Source organism: Rutilus rutilus (genome assembly GCF_951802725.1).
Source record: "Rutilus rutilus genome assembly, chromosome: 13".
Lineage (NCBI taxonomy): Eukaryota > Metazoa > Chordata > Actinopteri > Cypriniformes > Leuciscidae > Rutilus > Rutilus rutilus.
Genome location: NC_140218.1, coordinates 16,086,055 through 16,102,991, shown reverse-complemented (window position 1 = coordinate 16,102,991; position 16,937 = coordinate 16,086,055). Strand labels below are relative to the sequence as shown.

Sequence of the window (16,937 nt, the reverse complement as noted above, 5' to 3'; positions counted from 1 at the left end):
TGAAATGCAAATCAATTTATAACCTACATGTGTTTTTTTTCTGGATTTGTTTTGGTTGATATTCTGTCTCTATCCGTTAAAATAAACCTACCATAAAAATGATTGACCCTTCATTTCTTTGTTAGTGGGCAAACTTACAAAATCAGCAGGGGATCAAATAAATATTTTCTCCACTGTATGTATATATATTAAATGTTTATTTATGAGCATTCCTAAATGAGGTAAGCAATTAAAATTATTCAAATAAATTCAAAATTATTAAAATAATGTACAGTTAGCCAATCATTATCACAACATATACCCTTTCAGGGTGATACAAGACTCAGTGGGGTTTATTTTGCAATAATTAATGGCTGCCCGCTTACGCTACACATCTTGCTTATTATTATCCCTGTAACATTACAGTAATATTAGTACTAAAGTCCTCTGAAGTCATTTTCACTATAGTCGAAAACTGAGGCGCAAATTAGTGCCAATTACATTTTTATGAAACGAGAGATTGCAAGTCCAAGGTTTGTATGGAAGCTTATTTCTGCCCGGGAATAAAAAAAATAAAAATGTATTAAAAAGGTAATTGCAACTTTTTAAATCTCACAATTCTAAGAAAAAAAGTCAGAATTTAAACTTGCAATTGTGAGGAAAAAAAGCCTACACAGATATTATAAAGACACAAGGAAAAATAAACATAACGTAACAAAAGTCAATTGTCAGCTGACTTTTTCCCCCCTCAGAACTGAGAACATTTTTATCATTTGTTCCCTTGCGGAAACATAGGTTTGATACAAGAGATGTGAAAACAGTACAGATTTTAGTTACCTGGATGAGAGATGTACTTATCATATACAACGTTGCCATGGATAACGGTGAATATTAGGAAATATCAGACAGCAGAATGGTGTGATTGACCAGTCAGAATCAAATATTCCAGAGACCTGTGTAATAAACTAGTTTATGTAATAACACAAACTTGACGGGTGGAAGACAACACTTTGAAAGGCATCTAACTTGTTTATTGCTTCTGATAGTGATAATGCTTAAACGGTTTGTAGGAGAGGATGAAAATCCAGCAGACAAGTGGATTAATGAATTATGAGCAAAATAGGTACCATTTTTTAAAACTTAAAATATCACTGGTAAGTTGGTTTGAGAACTTTGGTTTGTCCAACTAGGCTTTAAATAATAAAAAAAAATGTTTAAGTATAAAAAAAGGCATTGCATAGATCAAACCATATTTATATACCACATTTGTGGCTGAAAGAAACTGAGTTTTTAGCATCCCATGACATAATTACTACCATCCTGTATCAATACCTGATTTAGTCATTCAGAAGTCCTTTGTATATAATATTTACAAATAAACATAAGCATGTACAAAAATTACAATGCCTGCGTAAAAACTCAAAAACATGCACAGTGTTTTCAGATGGAGGCCCATGTGATAAATTCAGAGAGAAAGGGGAAAAGGAAAAAACAGACCAGCACTGACAAAGAAAATCTGTCCGTCACATCAGTCCATGACAACTTTGATTCTGGAAGACTTTAAGGTCAAGGGTCAAAGGTGAATGCGTCCCTGGCTGCGTCTGGTGTAATGGAGAATCTGTAAACCAATACGACACTAAAGTCACAACAGCACACAATTCATTATCATTAAACTGCATTCTCAACTACATTTTACAGAAAAACGTCAAGGGTTCTGTCCAAGTATTGTGTAATAGTGCTACACCAACACAAGTGTAGGAAAAGAAAATCTCCTCATTTACAGAAGATCACCAGTGTTTCAGATAGATATACTAAGATCTGCGCATTAAAGGCAGGGTAGGCAGGTTTTTCCTAAAAAACTTTTCCCCAAATTTGTTTAAACTGTCTTTATATACCAATACATAATTAAAATGTAAGTACTCTGAAAAAGAGAGTATAAAAATCGAGTGACTCTAGTCCTCTCAGGGCGCAATAAACACAGCTACTTATTCCATTCACTCCCAGCCCCTCCCTTCTGGGCTCCTTCCAAAGCCACGCCCCCAAAACACATGAACGCGCGATGCCGACCGCTCAGCTGCCAGCTAGAGGCAGCTCAGTTTACCAGCGCCGAGCGGAGAGGAGCGCAGTGCATGTAGTGACATCATGTCAGAATCACATGTAATAAAATACCTAACTTTATCATTATGAATATAAACAACTAACATGGCTGTTAGTACTCACTATCAAGCCAGCATATCCATACTGGTAATGTTTTAAATATATTGAGTTTGATTCGGTAACAAGCTAGTAACATAAGGCAAAGCTAAAAACAGGTTGCATTGATACACGGTTTCCCATTACCATCAGTTACACTGTGATGAAGGTGAATTTCGTGTAAGATTCATAACAAATATGGTGCTTCCACGATGAAAGCACTGTTGGCCGATATTGACTCTCGTCTGACTTCTTGCTTTATCCAAAGACTTTTTGGTCATAGCCTTTTCGAATACTGTCTTCTTTTTTTTGCCTTGTTTGCCTTCGCTGACTGCATATGCAGGTACTGGGAATTTTGACTGCTGTTTCTCTGCCATAATTGTGATTCTTCCAAGCTTCCGTGCCTCTTCGCCTCCTTGAGTCAAACGGGTACGCGCATGTGGGCAGCTCCTGTAGCAGCAGGGGTGGTAGCAATGATAGCGAGGGAGAGTGACAGTCGCCCAGCCAATCATTTCATTCGTTTCGAATGGAAATAAGTAGCTGTGTTTATTGCAGCCCTGAGAGGACTACAGACACTCGATTTTTATACTCTCCTTTTCAGAGTACATTTTAATTATGAATTGGTATATAAAGACAGTTTAAACAAATTTGGGGAAAAGTTTTTTAGAAAAAAAAAATCTACCCTGCCTTTAAAGAGCTTAATTTAATCATTAGTGCTCATAAACTGCTATTAAAGTGATAGTTCACCCTAAAATGAAAATTCTTTCATCATTTACCCACCCTCAAGTTGTTTCAAACCTGTATGGATTCATTTCTTCTGCTGAACACAGAATACATTGTATGGAAAAAAATACTGTGGAAGTCAATGGGGCCCCCTTCAACTGTTTGGTTATCGACATTCTTCAAAATGCCTTTTGTGTTCAGCAGAAGATTCATTCAGGTTTGGAACAACTTGAGGGTGAGTAAATGATGACAGAATGAAAAATTTTGGGTGAACTCTCACTTTAATAGGAAATCTTTTTTTTTTTTCATAATGAAACTTTTTATATTCTGCCGATCAATGCTGCTGCACTGTGATGAAATGTTGCCCTCTGCTGGTCTAAATGTAACACTATTAAGTTTCTGGACAGACACACTTCCCCTAGTGGTTCAAATGAGACATGTACTGCTATTATTGCACTCAAAAATACAGCATCAATCCTGCTCCCTGCTAGTTTAGCATCAATTTCTCAGGTTGGGTAACTATGTTTTTTTTCTTTTTCTGGCACTCCAATCCCACCTCCACAAACCTGCAATAAATGTGCTTATCTATAATCTGAGGAGTTTATTACTTGGAAGCGACAGCAATGAGTGCATGTACATGCACAACAACACACAGATGCAAGACAATGCAAGAAAGCCACAGGTTCTTGTTGACAACAGCCGGTTTACAAGTGCTTCTCATTACAATTTTGGGAAGATGGTCGGCACATATTGCTTTCCCAAATGCACACAATAAGTGACCCAAACTCAGAGCAGATGCAGATATGAATTAGCGTCTAGCAGCATTTACTGTGAACAGACTTGGTTTGAGCCATTGAAAACACTGGATCATGAGATGCTTGCTGGTACACTACCGTTCAAAAGTTTGGGGTCAGTAAGATTTTTTTTATGTTTTTAAAAGAAGTATCTTCTGCTCACCAAGGCTGCATTTATTTGATAAAAAAACAATAAAATAAAATAAAAACAGTAATATTGTGAAATATGACAATTTAAAAATGACTGTTTTCTATTTTAATATATTTTAAACTAATTTATTCCTGTGATCAAAGCTGAATTTTCAGCATCATTACTCCAGTCTTCAGTGTCACATGATCCTTCAGAAATCATTCTAATATGATGATTTGATGCTCAAGAAACATTTATGATTATTATCAATGTTGAAAACAGTTATTTACATTTTTATTTCATGGTGCTATGATGAATAGAAAGTTCAAAAGAACAGCATTTATCTGAAATCTAAAATAAATAAAATAAATCAATACTTTTATTCACCAAGGATGAGTTAAACTGATCAAAAGTTACAGTAAAGACATTTATAATGTTAGAAAATATTCTATTTTAAATAAATGCTGTTCTTTTGAACTTTCTATTCATCAAAGAATTTTGAAAAAAATTTGTACACAACCGTTTTCAACATTGATAATAATAATGAATGTTTCTTGAGCATCAAATCATCATATTAGAATGATTTCTGAAGGATCATGTGACACTGAAGACTGGAGTAATAATGCTGAATATTCAGCTCTGATCACAGGAATAAATTACAGTTTAAAATATATTAAAACAGAAAAGTAATTTTAAATTGTCATAATATTTCACAATATTACTGTTTTTTTATCAAATAAATGCAGCCTTGGTGAGCAGAAGATACTTCTTTTAAAAACATAAAAAAATCTTACTGACCCCAAACTTTTGAACGGTAGTGTAAAAGAACAGCTTCACTCTGAAACACACACCAAATTTAATTCATTAAATCGCAGCTTTTGCATTCCGTTTTTACCCTCAAGCGTTATTAACTTTTATCTGTTAAAAGCTGCGTTTAAGTGATTTACATGAACTTACAACTTGTCAAGTTATAAAGCATAATCGGTGTAAGATTGTGCACGTAAATGCATTCAATAGGTACAATGGCACTTTGGATGATACTTTGCGGTTTGATTGGTTGGCTTACACACGATTATATTCCGTCCATAATATATTGTTAACTTGACAGACTGTGCGTTATGTTGACAAAACTGTACTACATGATGTAACAGCTAATGACGCCATCTGTCAAATATCTCATTTCATCCTCCCCCTGTACCACCAAATACTCAGCTGTTTTATTTATCGAGTACTTAAACAGTCAAAATAACACACCTCCTACTGTACCACTGTCATCTGAAATAAAGGTTAGAGGAAAAGAGGAAGACCACCTACCCGGGGAGTGTCTGGACTGCTAAAAGGAGAGGGCTCAGCTGAGCGGTTCTCTTTACCAAACGAATCGTCTCTCTTTCTGTGTGCAAACTTCTTTTTCAGTGCTTCTGCGATGAGAGCTGCAGGGTCAGATGAACATGCTGAGCCTTTACTCTTCCGACTCCTTACTGGAGTTCCACCTGGAGATCTACAAATACAAACCCACGTTCAGTACTGAGCTTCAAACTTAGACGTGCCTCGAATTTAAAGACGCTAGATTCATACCTCTCGACAGAACGCAGTTTGACCTGATTCAGGTCTCGCAGCACCTCTAACATGGAGGGCAGGGCAGCAGGCGCCGTACCCGGATATGGATCACACTGTGCAAGCTTTTCCCTTTTTGCTGCCTGTCTTTGTCGGATCACCTCCGACACGGACCCCTCTGTGCAGATGGCCATAGCCGGAGGAGGAAGTGGGGGTGGAGGTGGTGGCGGAGGACAGACAGGAGTGGAAGTGAGGATAGGAATAGGTAGAGTAGAGCATGGAGTGCCAGGATCAGCTGGAAGAACAGCACGGCCTGAGAGACACATGAGCAATGGATATAAAAAGGTATCAGGGTGATACATTCAAGTTTTTAAAAAAAATTATACTTTTATTTAGTCCCTGACATCCACTAATATTAATCAATTCAATCAGGCATGCAATTAGCTAAGGACAAAAAAAAAGAAAGAAGGAAAACATTTTCCCCATTTAATCCGACTATACAATAACAATATTATTATTATTAGAAGCAATATTGTTGATGCAATGTGATGCATTAAAGGGGTTATATATATCATACATTTTAGTAATTTTATTTTTCCTCTGCGTTCCACTAGTCAAGTGATTATTTGCTCCAAAAACAGTCAATTTAGACTATCTACCCCTTAATTATTTTTTGCTGTCCCTTTAAGAAACGCCCCATATGTGAAATTAATGAGCAATGGAGCTATGCTACTTCCATGGGATGCAAGATTTCTAAGGGGTTAAATGTAGTTTTAACTGCTCTATCCTTCAATATTTTTTTTGTAATGCCTGAATGACAGACAGTCACGGATTCACATAATCAAGATCAGCCTGAAATTATTTTGTTGTTACTTGTTTTTGCCATAGAATTGCAAGTGCGACACCAGTAGACTTACAGTCTCCAAGTATTTAAATTAATAAATTATTTTAATAATCAAATTAATACAAAAATACTTTTTTAAACAATTACTATATTTATAAAACCAAAATCATTTTTATTTTTTTATTAAATTATTATGAATAGATTTCAGAGCAACTTTCATGCTAAATTAAAATGCTAAAAAGCAAAGGATACTAAAATATCTTTTTTTTTTTTTTTTTACCCCTCCTTAACTATTGAACATACAGTTCCTAAAACTTTTGGAATCACAAAATGAATTGTGGTTCATTCATTTGATTAATCAATATTCTTAGTTTCTGTTAATAAGCAGCTTTGTCATAATTACAGCAGACAAAACTGAAAATATCTATTCGGGGGTCCTTCGAATATTGTATTGGACCTTTGAGACACACAGCTAAGAACAGAACAGTCAGAATTTCCAACTTTGGACCCCCTTAAGCACTATAAACAGAAATAAAAATTACAATCTTATCTCAGTGAATTGGAGTTTGTGGCTAAAAATATGACTGGTAGCCACCACAGATAGCCTTTTTATTTTATGAGATTTTTGCATTTACAGAATCTCAAACAATCTGTCAGTCACAGCATTGCAATACAGCATACGGTACCTGCCGAAACTGTGACTATCATGGCGATCTGTGCTCGTAGTTTCTGCAGTTCCTCTTCCAGAGCTGAGATCTTCTGCAGGGCTTCTGGCTGGGTGTCCTGCTCCAGCACCCTGCCTCTCCTCTGAGCCGGCACAGACACGGACATCGAACGTTCACACCCCAATGACGGAATCTCAAAACCTTGTTGTACACAGTGTTTCCTCAGAGGGACGGCAGTTCTGTTATAAACATGGAAAGGCATGATGACACTGAACTTTCTCCACAAAACAAAACTTACGGTATACACAATCTTGTGAAGACCAGAATCCATCAAGAAATCTCATAAGAGGCTAAACCAGTGGTCGGGAACCTATGGCTCGCGAGCCACACCTGGCTCTTTGGCAAAAATAATGTGGCTCGCAAGGTCTCTCACCCTTTACCAACAAACGATCGATAAAAAAAATTAAGACACATCAACAGAGATCAGCTCTCTGCAGAAAAAGCAGCCAATTCGATTTTAGAACAGCAGCAAAAATGTAAAAGTAGGCTATATAAACTTTAATATATCCTTTTATTAAAATGGGTGCTTTGCTGTGCAAAGAGACATTTCACCCGCTGGTACTTTCACTTTTACCGCAGAGACCCTTTATGTCCTGTAAATGTGTCGTATTTTTGATAATCTGCGCAGATTTCAGTTGACGATTCGGTTTAAAGTTATTAATAACAAACATGAATGAATGAGAAAGAAAAGAGCAGGATGTGCTTTATATTGAAAAGAAATATTAAAAGCGTGATAAGTCGCGAAAGAGAACTGAATTCTACTGACAGGAAGCTGTGCGCGCGCTCCGAGCGCAACACGGACAAGCATAGTAGCCTTTGTCTTCGGTTGTGCGCCTAAACGGCCAAATAAACACAGAAATATATCAAAATGCCAAGTCGAGTATTCACGTAAACACAGTCTCTCTCTCTCTTACAAAGAGGGTTTATGCTCATCAGTTGGTAACTCAACCTCACAGTGACAGCCCTGCACAATTAATTCCAACTTATTTATTGTTTGCTGAATATTTGTTTGTTTTTAGTTGTCTATGGACCTAATAATTACTACTGTTGACATTTTATTGGAAAAAAATGTGTCTTTTGGAAAAATGCATTAAAGGGATAGTTCGGCCAAAAATGATATTTAACCCATGATTTACTCACCCTCAAGCCGTTCGAGATGTATATGTCAATCTTTTTTCAGATGAACACATTTTCAGTTATTTTAGAAAATGTCTTAGATCTTTCAGTGGTTATAATGTGAAGCTATGGGGTCCGCCTCCTTCAAGTCCCAAAATGTGCATGCATCCTTCACAAAAGTAATCCATCCGGCTCCAGGGGGATAAACGAAGGCCTTCTGAGGGTAATCCGTGCGGTTTTGTCATAAAAATATACATATTTAAAACTTTATAAACGAAAATAACTGGCTTCCGGTAGCGGTCGACGCGCGTTCACGGAGATGGATGCTGGCGTATGACGTAGGGCGTAGCGTAGGAAGCGTCGTGACGTAGAACGAACGTAGAGTTTTGTTTTGCTCTGCTCTCTGGCTGCGCTGTCACGTTCGTTCTACGTCACGACGCTTCCTACGCTACGTCATACGCCAGCATCCATCTCCGTGAACGCGCGTCGACCGCTACCGGATATGCATCTCGAACGGCTTGAGGGTGAGTAAATCATGGGTTAAATATCATTTTTGGCCGAACTATCCCTTTAACCAAAAATGAAAAAATAGCTTTTGGTCAAAAAAGGTTCCCGACCCCTGGGCTAAACTTACGTTCAGAACTAAATTTAGCACTCATACAGAGACTGTCAGTGAGCTATTAATAAACACCTTTATGTTCATACAGCTGGTGATGTGTGACTACCTGAATTTAGTGTGGCTGTCTCCTTCATCCTCCACCAGCCAAAGCACATCCGCTAATGTAGGAATGGCTGGCGTTTCCACTGACACATCAATATACCCTTGTCTATTGAATGTCTGCAGAGGAATCTAGAAACATAGAATCAGAACTCATAAGTGAATGTGCACTTAAGTCCTTCAAAGCCTTTATCATGCGAAGAGACTATTAACAATTTATACCAAGTGAACACATGCATGTAATGTCCTGGCCTGTACCTATGCCTTATGCCTGTGTTACAAAATGAGCCAGCCAGTTATAAAATAATTATAATTTATGTTATGTATTTTCTCTGATATGCAAAAACAGTTTATATAATTTTAATAACAGCTAAACAGCACCTTTGGGATAAATAAATAAAAAACTATCAAATATAAGTTAAAGGTGTAACGTTACTTGCTGTATACACATTTTTATTGTTTTGTGCTTTCAACAAATGTCCATGTCCATAAAATATAAATATGAGATGAAAAAATAAAAACAAGATAAATTTAAGAAATGACAAAAGCACATAACACACATTTTCTCAAAGACAGTACCTGGAACCGCAGCCTTGGGTGAGGATAGAGAGGAAGGTTTGTCCCAATCATACGGACTATGCTGCGGTACTGTCCACAATGTGTACTGTCCCATACTGGAACCAACTACAACAACAGTGTTCAAGATGTACTGTTAAAAAGCAGCATTTATAACTTACATTTAAAGAGCATGTAAAATCACGTTTATTGATTTGTTTTTTGCAAATAGTCACACTAAATTAATTATCAAATTTACCATTTCAGGTGGCACTCCAAAATATTCCAGGACACATCTCAGCAGATCAACGATGTCTTCCAGCAGAGACATTGACAGTATCCCTGTGTTTTCCACGCTGGGTTTCTGCTGACAGATGAACCAACGGAACCAACACACACTGCAGCAAACTTCTCCACGTGACCTGAGGGATCAAATCAGCTGCATTCCATTCAATTCCATCAAAACGCCGTTAAAACGTTCGACGTTAGAAGAAATAACGAACGGCATAGCCGTAATTAACTAACGTTACAGCACTAACGTTAATTACTTATCAGCATCATCCACTATCCTACCACTGAGTGCGTCAGAACACAAGCGTATGCCAAACCTATACATTAATCTGCGCGTTAATCTAATTAACACACCTATGCATTGTATTATTAATAAAATGGCGTTTATATTTACAAAGATGCGCGTATTATTCACTTTACCTCTTCCCTGTATCACGCTTTCCGTGCAGGTAAACTCAAATAAAGCTGTTTGCTTGAGAGCGTTTCTGATTGGTCCGGAGAGGCGGGTAAGAGCCTTTAGCCAATCAGCTTGAACGATTTAGAAACGTCGTCAGCTCCTTTGACCAATCAATTGTTTGAACAGAAGCAGTGGGAAGTTTTGTTTTTTGTGTGTGCGACTGTGCGCTGTTAAAAGTAACGGCAGTGGTGAGTACACTGTAATTTTATAGTTTCATAATCAACATATTGCACAAAGTATGACATATAAGAAGGTTAAAATGAATAAAAATAGATTTTCTTTCAATTACAAAGATGTAAAGTTCCGTAAAATCTGAATCTGAATTCCAGCTATGTAACTTAGCTATGTAACGTTAGCTATCATGCTAACAGACTAACGTTACTGTATACGGAACTGATTGTCTCGAGATTCTTACCTGTTTTCTGTTAACTCTTTTAATTCCACCAAAATTACTTTTGAGAAGGACTTCAAATATGTATTTTACACATGGTTGAAAATGCAGAAAATACAATTGTGTCAGTGGTCACATGACCGAAGCTGTTGCCCTTTCTGAAAGATGTTTGTCAAAGCTCTATAGAATATATATATATATATATATATATATATATATATATATATATATATATATATACATTTTTTTAATGGTTTAATACGCCCACAGCCACCATATTTAGTACATATGCTATTTAAAGGGTCTATACATAAAAATCAGTGAGAAAACAAAAAGATCCGTTTTGAATAAATTAAAGGATTGGATCAACTTTTAAAAGGCGATCTATGTTATCAGATGTTTTAAATGATTTGTCTTCATATCCCTTGGTGTTTCAGGTATCCACAAAAATGATGGACGCATTATCAGTAGTCACACAGCTGCGGGACTTGGCATCAGAACCACAGAATCGGGAGGCGATTGTTCAGGACCAGGGTTGCCTTCCCGGACTAGTGCTGTTTCTAGACCATAAAGACTCTAAAGTGCTTTTTGCCACCCTCCAGGTACACTGATTTGTCAATGCACAAAAACTTTGTTTATTAATGAGGATCCGATTACGCTTTTTTAGTGTGTAATGAGTATGAAAAAGGTCTGCAAAATTCACAAAAGTCACTCCAAAGAGAGTTATTCTCTATATCAGTAAGTGTGGTTTCTGACCAGGAACGCACACGTCACAATATCCCTCATTTAAACAATTCCCGCCCAAGGGATACACAGAAAAAGGGATGAGGCCTGGTTGAGTTGCATTAGTAGTAGGCTTGTTCGACTTGAACCGGCGCTGCACAGACCGACCGGTGTATGACATCAAAGTACCACGAGAGCGAATAGAAAGTAGACGGCTCCTTTGCTTTTGAATTGCTCTCGCAGTACTTTGATGTCATAAACCGATCGGTCTGTGCAGCGCCGGTTCAAGTCGAACAAGCCTAATGTGTTTAAACTTGCAGTTTTGGTAAGGGGTGTGACAACCAATCACAACACACTGGTCCAGCTGACCAATCAGAGCAAATTGTGCTTTTTGGAAGGTGGTACTTCATAGAGACCAGAACAAAACGTGCTGCAACAATAAAATTTATATATTTTTTAACATTCTAGCATAAAAACTCTATTCTAGTAGAGCCCAAAAGCAAAATCAAGAGGGTGTAATATGGCCTCTCTTAAAGTACTAACCTCTCTTGCGATGTCTCCTCAGACTTTGCGGTACCTGGCCGAAGCGCCCCGCAACATCAACACCATGAAAAATGAGCTTGGCATGATGGTGAGCCTGGAGACACTGATGGAGAGGTGATTTTTATTTTTTTATTTTTTTTACTGGTAGATTAAGTGATCTAAGATCTATTTTTAATATCTTGAAACTACCATAAAATCAAATTTGACTATAATTACTTTTCGTTGTATCACTGTGCACAATACATCAATTCTCCTTATTCTTAAAATCTTGTTTTAATGATGTTTTATATCTTTTTCCCCCTTTTGTACTGTTCGAAGGACTGACATGACTGATATTACAGACCTTGCAAAAGAGGTGTATGGAGTGTTGAGTGCTCAAACACAGAGACAGGCTTGTCAGACTCCAGAGCGACAGAAGAGGAGCAACAAACCACAGTTCTTCATCAACAGCTCAAACAAGAAAGCAAAATCAGTGACCCTGCACATACAAGGCTTGGATGGGGCAGTATGTACTATATCTAGCTGTCACACATGCTCTTTGTTAATCGTACCTGGATCGTAAACTGTTTCTCTCTTATTTATGCACATTACTGGGTGAAATCACATGTGGTATTGTGTTGACAGGATCAGAGAGGTGTCTGTGAAGAAGCCCTTTTGAGGGTCAAAGGTGTAATCAGCTTCACATTCCAGATGGCGCTGAAGAGATGTACTGTACGCATCCGTGCTGACCTGCCCACCGAGGTACATGTAGCTCAGGACATTATATTATTCTTTCTATGAGGAGAGAGTCAACTAATAAAAGCAACTTTGTTCTCATTATGTGCATGAAAAACTAATAAGCAAATGTCTTTTGTTCAGAGTCTGGCCACTGCTATTGCTGCCACAAAAGGGCTTTCAGTTAAGCAGGTGGTGAAAAATGAAAATGGAGAAGAGGTGGGTGTTTCTGTTGCTTTTAAGTATGTACTTAAATATGTTTTACATTTGAGAATGATGATCCATGGCTCAACAATATCCTGCTGCTTAACTGGCCGGGTCAAATTTTTACGTGTACATTTTTAAAATGTAATAAAATAAAAAATAATAGAAAAGATCATTAAATATTATATAGTAGGGGTGTAACGATTCATCAACTACATCGATGTATCGATTCTAGGGCTGGGACGGTTACCGCAATACCGCGGTCACGTGACGCCTACCGCGGGTCTGAGCTTGACACCGTCATCACCGCAAAAAAAAAAAAATTGAAAAAAAATGAAAAAAATAAACACTGGCCTTCACATGTGTTCACTTTTGTCTAATGACATGGATTCATTGATTCTAATGACATAGATCGTGTCTAATAACATTGTGTCTTGCATGGATTCAAGGTTTTCTAAACAAAACTTATCATCAATAGATGGAGCAAATCCGACCTTTCGCAAGTACGTAAGTTGTTCCATGACACATAATAACATTCCATTCGTAGGCTTGACTATAACACCTTATTTACACTCTGTGGCGTGTTATGGCTGCGACGCGGCTACCGGAGCTGATCGCGCCCACTCTAGTCAATGCTTGTGTTTACAACAGCCACGACGCGGCGCGTTTCAGAAGCGTCTCTCCGCGCCGCTTCGATAAAGATAGGCGCCTAGTCTATTTTCGACGGACGCCGCGTCCAAGCCGCACCGTAAATAAAAAAAAAAGTAAAAGGACCTCAGCTTTTAATTGCACGTGCTTATTTAACACAATTCTCTCACGTGAAGAACGCATTTGTCAACCCTTGCGAGTCGCGGCAAGTGCACACTCACAGCACCAGAGAGTAATCTTGACGGCACTTGCAAGAAAATGGATAAGTAGACTACATAATCAAATTCACAAATATTACACCATTTAAACATTATTAAAAATACATAGGCTACTGAGTTACTAAAACAATATTTGTCAAAGAATACACTTGTATGTTCACAGTTTGAACGTTCTGGTTTCCATTTGTTTAATATCAAGATCTGAGGTGAATTATCCATTGTTGCTTTTACAGCTACAAAGCTGGAGCACTAAACGATATTCGAAGTCACATTGCATGCTTTTAACATTAAATAAAGCACATAAACAGTAGGCTACCTGAGATTATCATTGTCACACTTTGTTTGTTGTTCCAGCCGCGACGTCGCAGAAAAAAAAACTGGGGGAGGGTGGGAAGGGGGGTTGAGGTTTAAAGCGGTTTACCGCAATACCGCGGGAATTTCTTGCTTTTCAACCGCGGTAAGAAAAAATCCATACCGTCCCAGCCCTAATCGATTCATATTCTTAATGATCCAACTACATCGATCTGTGCTCGGCAAGTTATATCGATCTACACATATATCGATCTAACATCGTTTTAAAAGGTAATGAATCGATTGTATCGATACTATGAAATAATGCATTGGATTTAAGCACGTCAGACTTTATAAGGATGTTTTTTTCTTAGCACTTTTAATGATAAAGGCGTTAAACGTTAGACGTGATCGCCATGCGTGGCGCGCCAGCAGCAGCGCAAAGACAACAAGCAGCGCAAAGTCTCTCACCTCAGAAAAACTGACTTTCCTGTCCTCTCAGCCGCTATACTGCAGTAGCGCGCACTCTTCAATTGCACGCGCAAATGCGGCGGCGCGCGCTGCAGGCTTATATCGTTTCACTATATATAAAGCACAAAATAAACTACAAGCATGCAACGTCATTACGTTTTAAATTAGAAAAAAAACGTGTTGTCCAGATTCAGTATCTGCTGTCAGATGATGTTGTCAGGCTATATGTCAGTGGCATTATTCTATCATTATTTTCATAACTTGTAACGAAATAAAGTCTCTCACCTCAGAAAAACGAAATCTCATGTCCTGTCATCGTTATACTGTGCTCGTAGCGTGCACTCTTTAATTGCACGCGCATAATTAATTGATACCTGATTCCCTTAAAGAATTTTTGGCTAAAAAGTCACTGAATCGATTCGGATCGTATCGTTCTAAATGAACCAATATCATCCTTGAATCGTATCGACAACCACGAATCGCGATACGAATCGAATCGTTGTTAAAACGAATCGTTACACCCCTATTATATAGTTTATTATAAATGCTAATTATTATGTTAAAATGTATTAAAATAAAAAAGATTAATAAATCATATGATTAATTATCAATGTTAAAGGGTTAGTTCACCCAAAAATTCTGTCAGTAATTACTCACCCTCATGTTGTTCCAACCCCGTAAGACCTTCGTTCATCTCCGGAACACAAATTAAGATATTTTTGATTAAATCTGAGCGCTGGCTCACTCCTCCATAGGCTTCTAAGGGACTGAAACTTGCTGGCCCAGAAAAGTTATTAAAGAGATCGTTAATATAGTCCAAGTGACTACAGTGGCTCAATCTTAAGTTTATAAAGCGACGAGAATACTTTTTGTGCGAAAAAAAAACAAAACAAAAATAACGACTTTATTCCACTATTCATTTCCTTCTCTCTGGGCTATCTATCTATCTTCTATCTTGGTTCACGTTGTGTTTTGCGCAGCGCGTCTGTGTTACACGTCACCACGTAGGCTCACTATTGGCCGACGCTGGTCATGTGTGTGATGCGTGTGACGTGTAACACAGACGTGCTGCGCTAAAACACTACGTGAACCAACTCGAGGCCCAGATAGAAGGAAATGAATAGTGGAATAAAGTTGTTATTTTTGTTGTTTTTTTGCGCACAAAAAGTATTCTCGTCACTTGATATACTTAAGATTGAGCCACTGTAGTCACTTGGACTATATTAACGATCTCTTTAATAACTTTTCTGGGCCAGCAAGTTTCAGTCCCTTAGAAGCCTATGGAGGAGTGAGCCAGCACTCAGATTTAATCAAAAATATCTTAATTTATGTTCCGAAGATGAACGAAGGTCTTACGGGGTTGGAACAACATGAGGGTGAGTAATTACTGACAGAATTTTCATTTTTGGGTGAACTAACCCTTTAAATAATAATTTGTGTATTATTAATGCAAATGTTAATTCATAATGTACATTTGACATGCTTTTCATTGTCATCATTAAATTAGATATACATAATTAATATAAATAAACTTTTAATGTTTATATTTGATTACAATAAAATTTAATACAAATAAAAGTAATAGAAATGGATCAATTGTATTAATTTTTTTTTCTTCCAAAAGTTAAAACATAGTTTGTTAGAATTATTGGGTTGACTTGCTAATTTACTATAATAGCTGAAAGTTATACAGCTGTACTATAACTGCTATAAATTCATAAACATCATAATTCAAGTGGAATACAGTGATTTGAACTAGCCACTATATTCTATATATATATATATATATATATATATATATAAAAAATATTATAATTATTATGTTATTTATTATTTACATGGCTGTACTATGGTTACAGGTTCTCATTCCACTCAGCACCTCTGGCTCAAAGGTGGAAGAAAATTCCCAGCTGCCAGATTACCTGCCAGAGGACGAGAGTCCAGAGAAAGAGCTTGACCGCGCAGTGTCTCGCACTGGTGCTAAACAAGACAACGGTGGCAGCTGGCTGAACACAGCAGCCAGTTTCCTCACTAAAACCTTCTACTGGTAAAGCTCGAGTTGCACAGGCTTTTCCTGTCTTGAGTTTGGACCTCAACATTTTTAAGGAAGAATGGCTTAGAAGAGCAACTCGCACCACTGTCAGAGCTTAAAGCACTAGGCAAGGTCGAGGAACTGACAAATGTGCTTCTACAAGCGACAAAAGGTTTCATTCAGTTTGAGCACAAAGCATCAGCTTCCATCTGATGTATGAGATCTCAGCCACATCACAACTCGGTATGGAAAACTGCAGATGTTGAGGTCATGTTGTACATTTTATATATGTTAATGAAAACATGTCTTTCCTCCCTCTTAGGGATCAGACATTTTCTGTTTCTGCTGTCAAGTTTGTCTGTATTTTCTGTCCACCTGATTTCTTGTAAATAGTTCCATTTTGGTGTGTTATAAGGGGGAAAGTATCTGTCCCAAGTCTCATCTAAAATGGAAACAATTGAAAAACAGATTAAATACATGTTTGATGCTGTTTTTGTGTAAAATAAAGGTTTGGAAGGAAAAGGTCTGTGCTGATTTTTGTGACGACTTGATGTAGTGAAGTGTTCGCTCTCATGAAAATGGTGACTAAATACAGATGCCCACACCAAATCATTTATTTGTAA

The 16,937-nt window shown here is 37.5% G+C and overlaps 2 protein-coding genes across 4 annotated transcripts; one reads left to right on the top strand and one right to left on the bottom strand.

The window, feature by feature from the left end:
- Positions 1 to 704: 704 nt before the first annotated feature.
- mtfr2 (mitochondrial fission regulator 2) lies at positions 705 to 10,098 on the bottom strand. 2 transcript variants are annotated; one of them, XM_084429255.1, is made up of 8 exons: positions 10,043 to 10,098; positions 9,591 to 9,753; positions 9,356 to 9,460; positions 8,784 to 8,908; positions 6,904 to 7,121; positions 5,395 to 5,686; positions 5,134 to 5,317; positions 705 to 1,597 (listed from the first exon to the last, which is right to left on the bottom strand). In XM_084429255.1, the coding sequence occupies exons 2-8, from the start codon at positions 9,660 to 9,662 to the stop codon at positions 1,553 to 1,555; spliced, it is 1,041 nt and encodes a 346-aa protein (XP_084285381.1). In that variant the 5' UTR covers positions 9,663 to 9,753; positions 10,043 to 10,098; the 3' UTR covers positions 705 to 1,552. The 2 variants fall into 2 exon arrangements, with proteins under 2 accessions (XP_084285381.1, XP_084285382.1); XM_084429256.1 differs by having other exon boundaries at positions 10,017 to 10,053.
- Positions 9,831 to 16,832, top strand: armc1l (armadillo repeat containing 1, like). 2 transcript variants are annotated; one of them, XR_014629694.1, is made up of 8 exons: positions 9,831 to 10,267; positions 10,908 to 11,072; positions 11,759 to 11,850; positions 12,055 to 12,241; positions 12,361 to 12,477; positions 12,595 to 12,669; positions 16,142 to 16,557; positions 16,637 to 16,832. XR_014629694.1 is itself a non-coding variant. In XM_084429257.1 (7 exons), the coding sequence occupies exons 2-7, from the start codon at positions 10,920 to 10,922 to the stop codon at positions 16,331 to 16,333; spliced, it is 816 nt and encodes a 271-aa protein (XP_084285383.1). In that variant the 5' UTR covers positions 9,831 to 10,267; positions 10,908 to 10,919; the 3' UTR covers positions 16,334 to 16,832. The 2 variants fall into 2 exon arrangements, 1 of the variants encoding a protein (XP_084285383.1); XM_084429257.1 differs by having other exon boundaries at positions 16,142 to 16,832.
- The last annotated feature ends 105 nt before the right edge of the window (positions 16,833 to 16,937 follow it).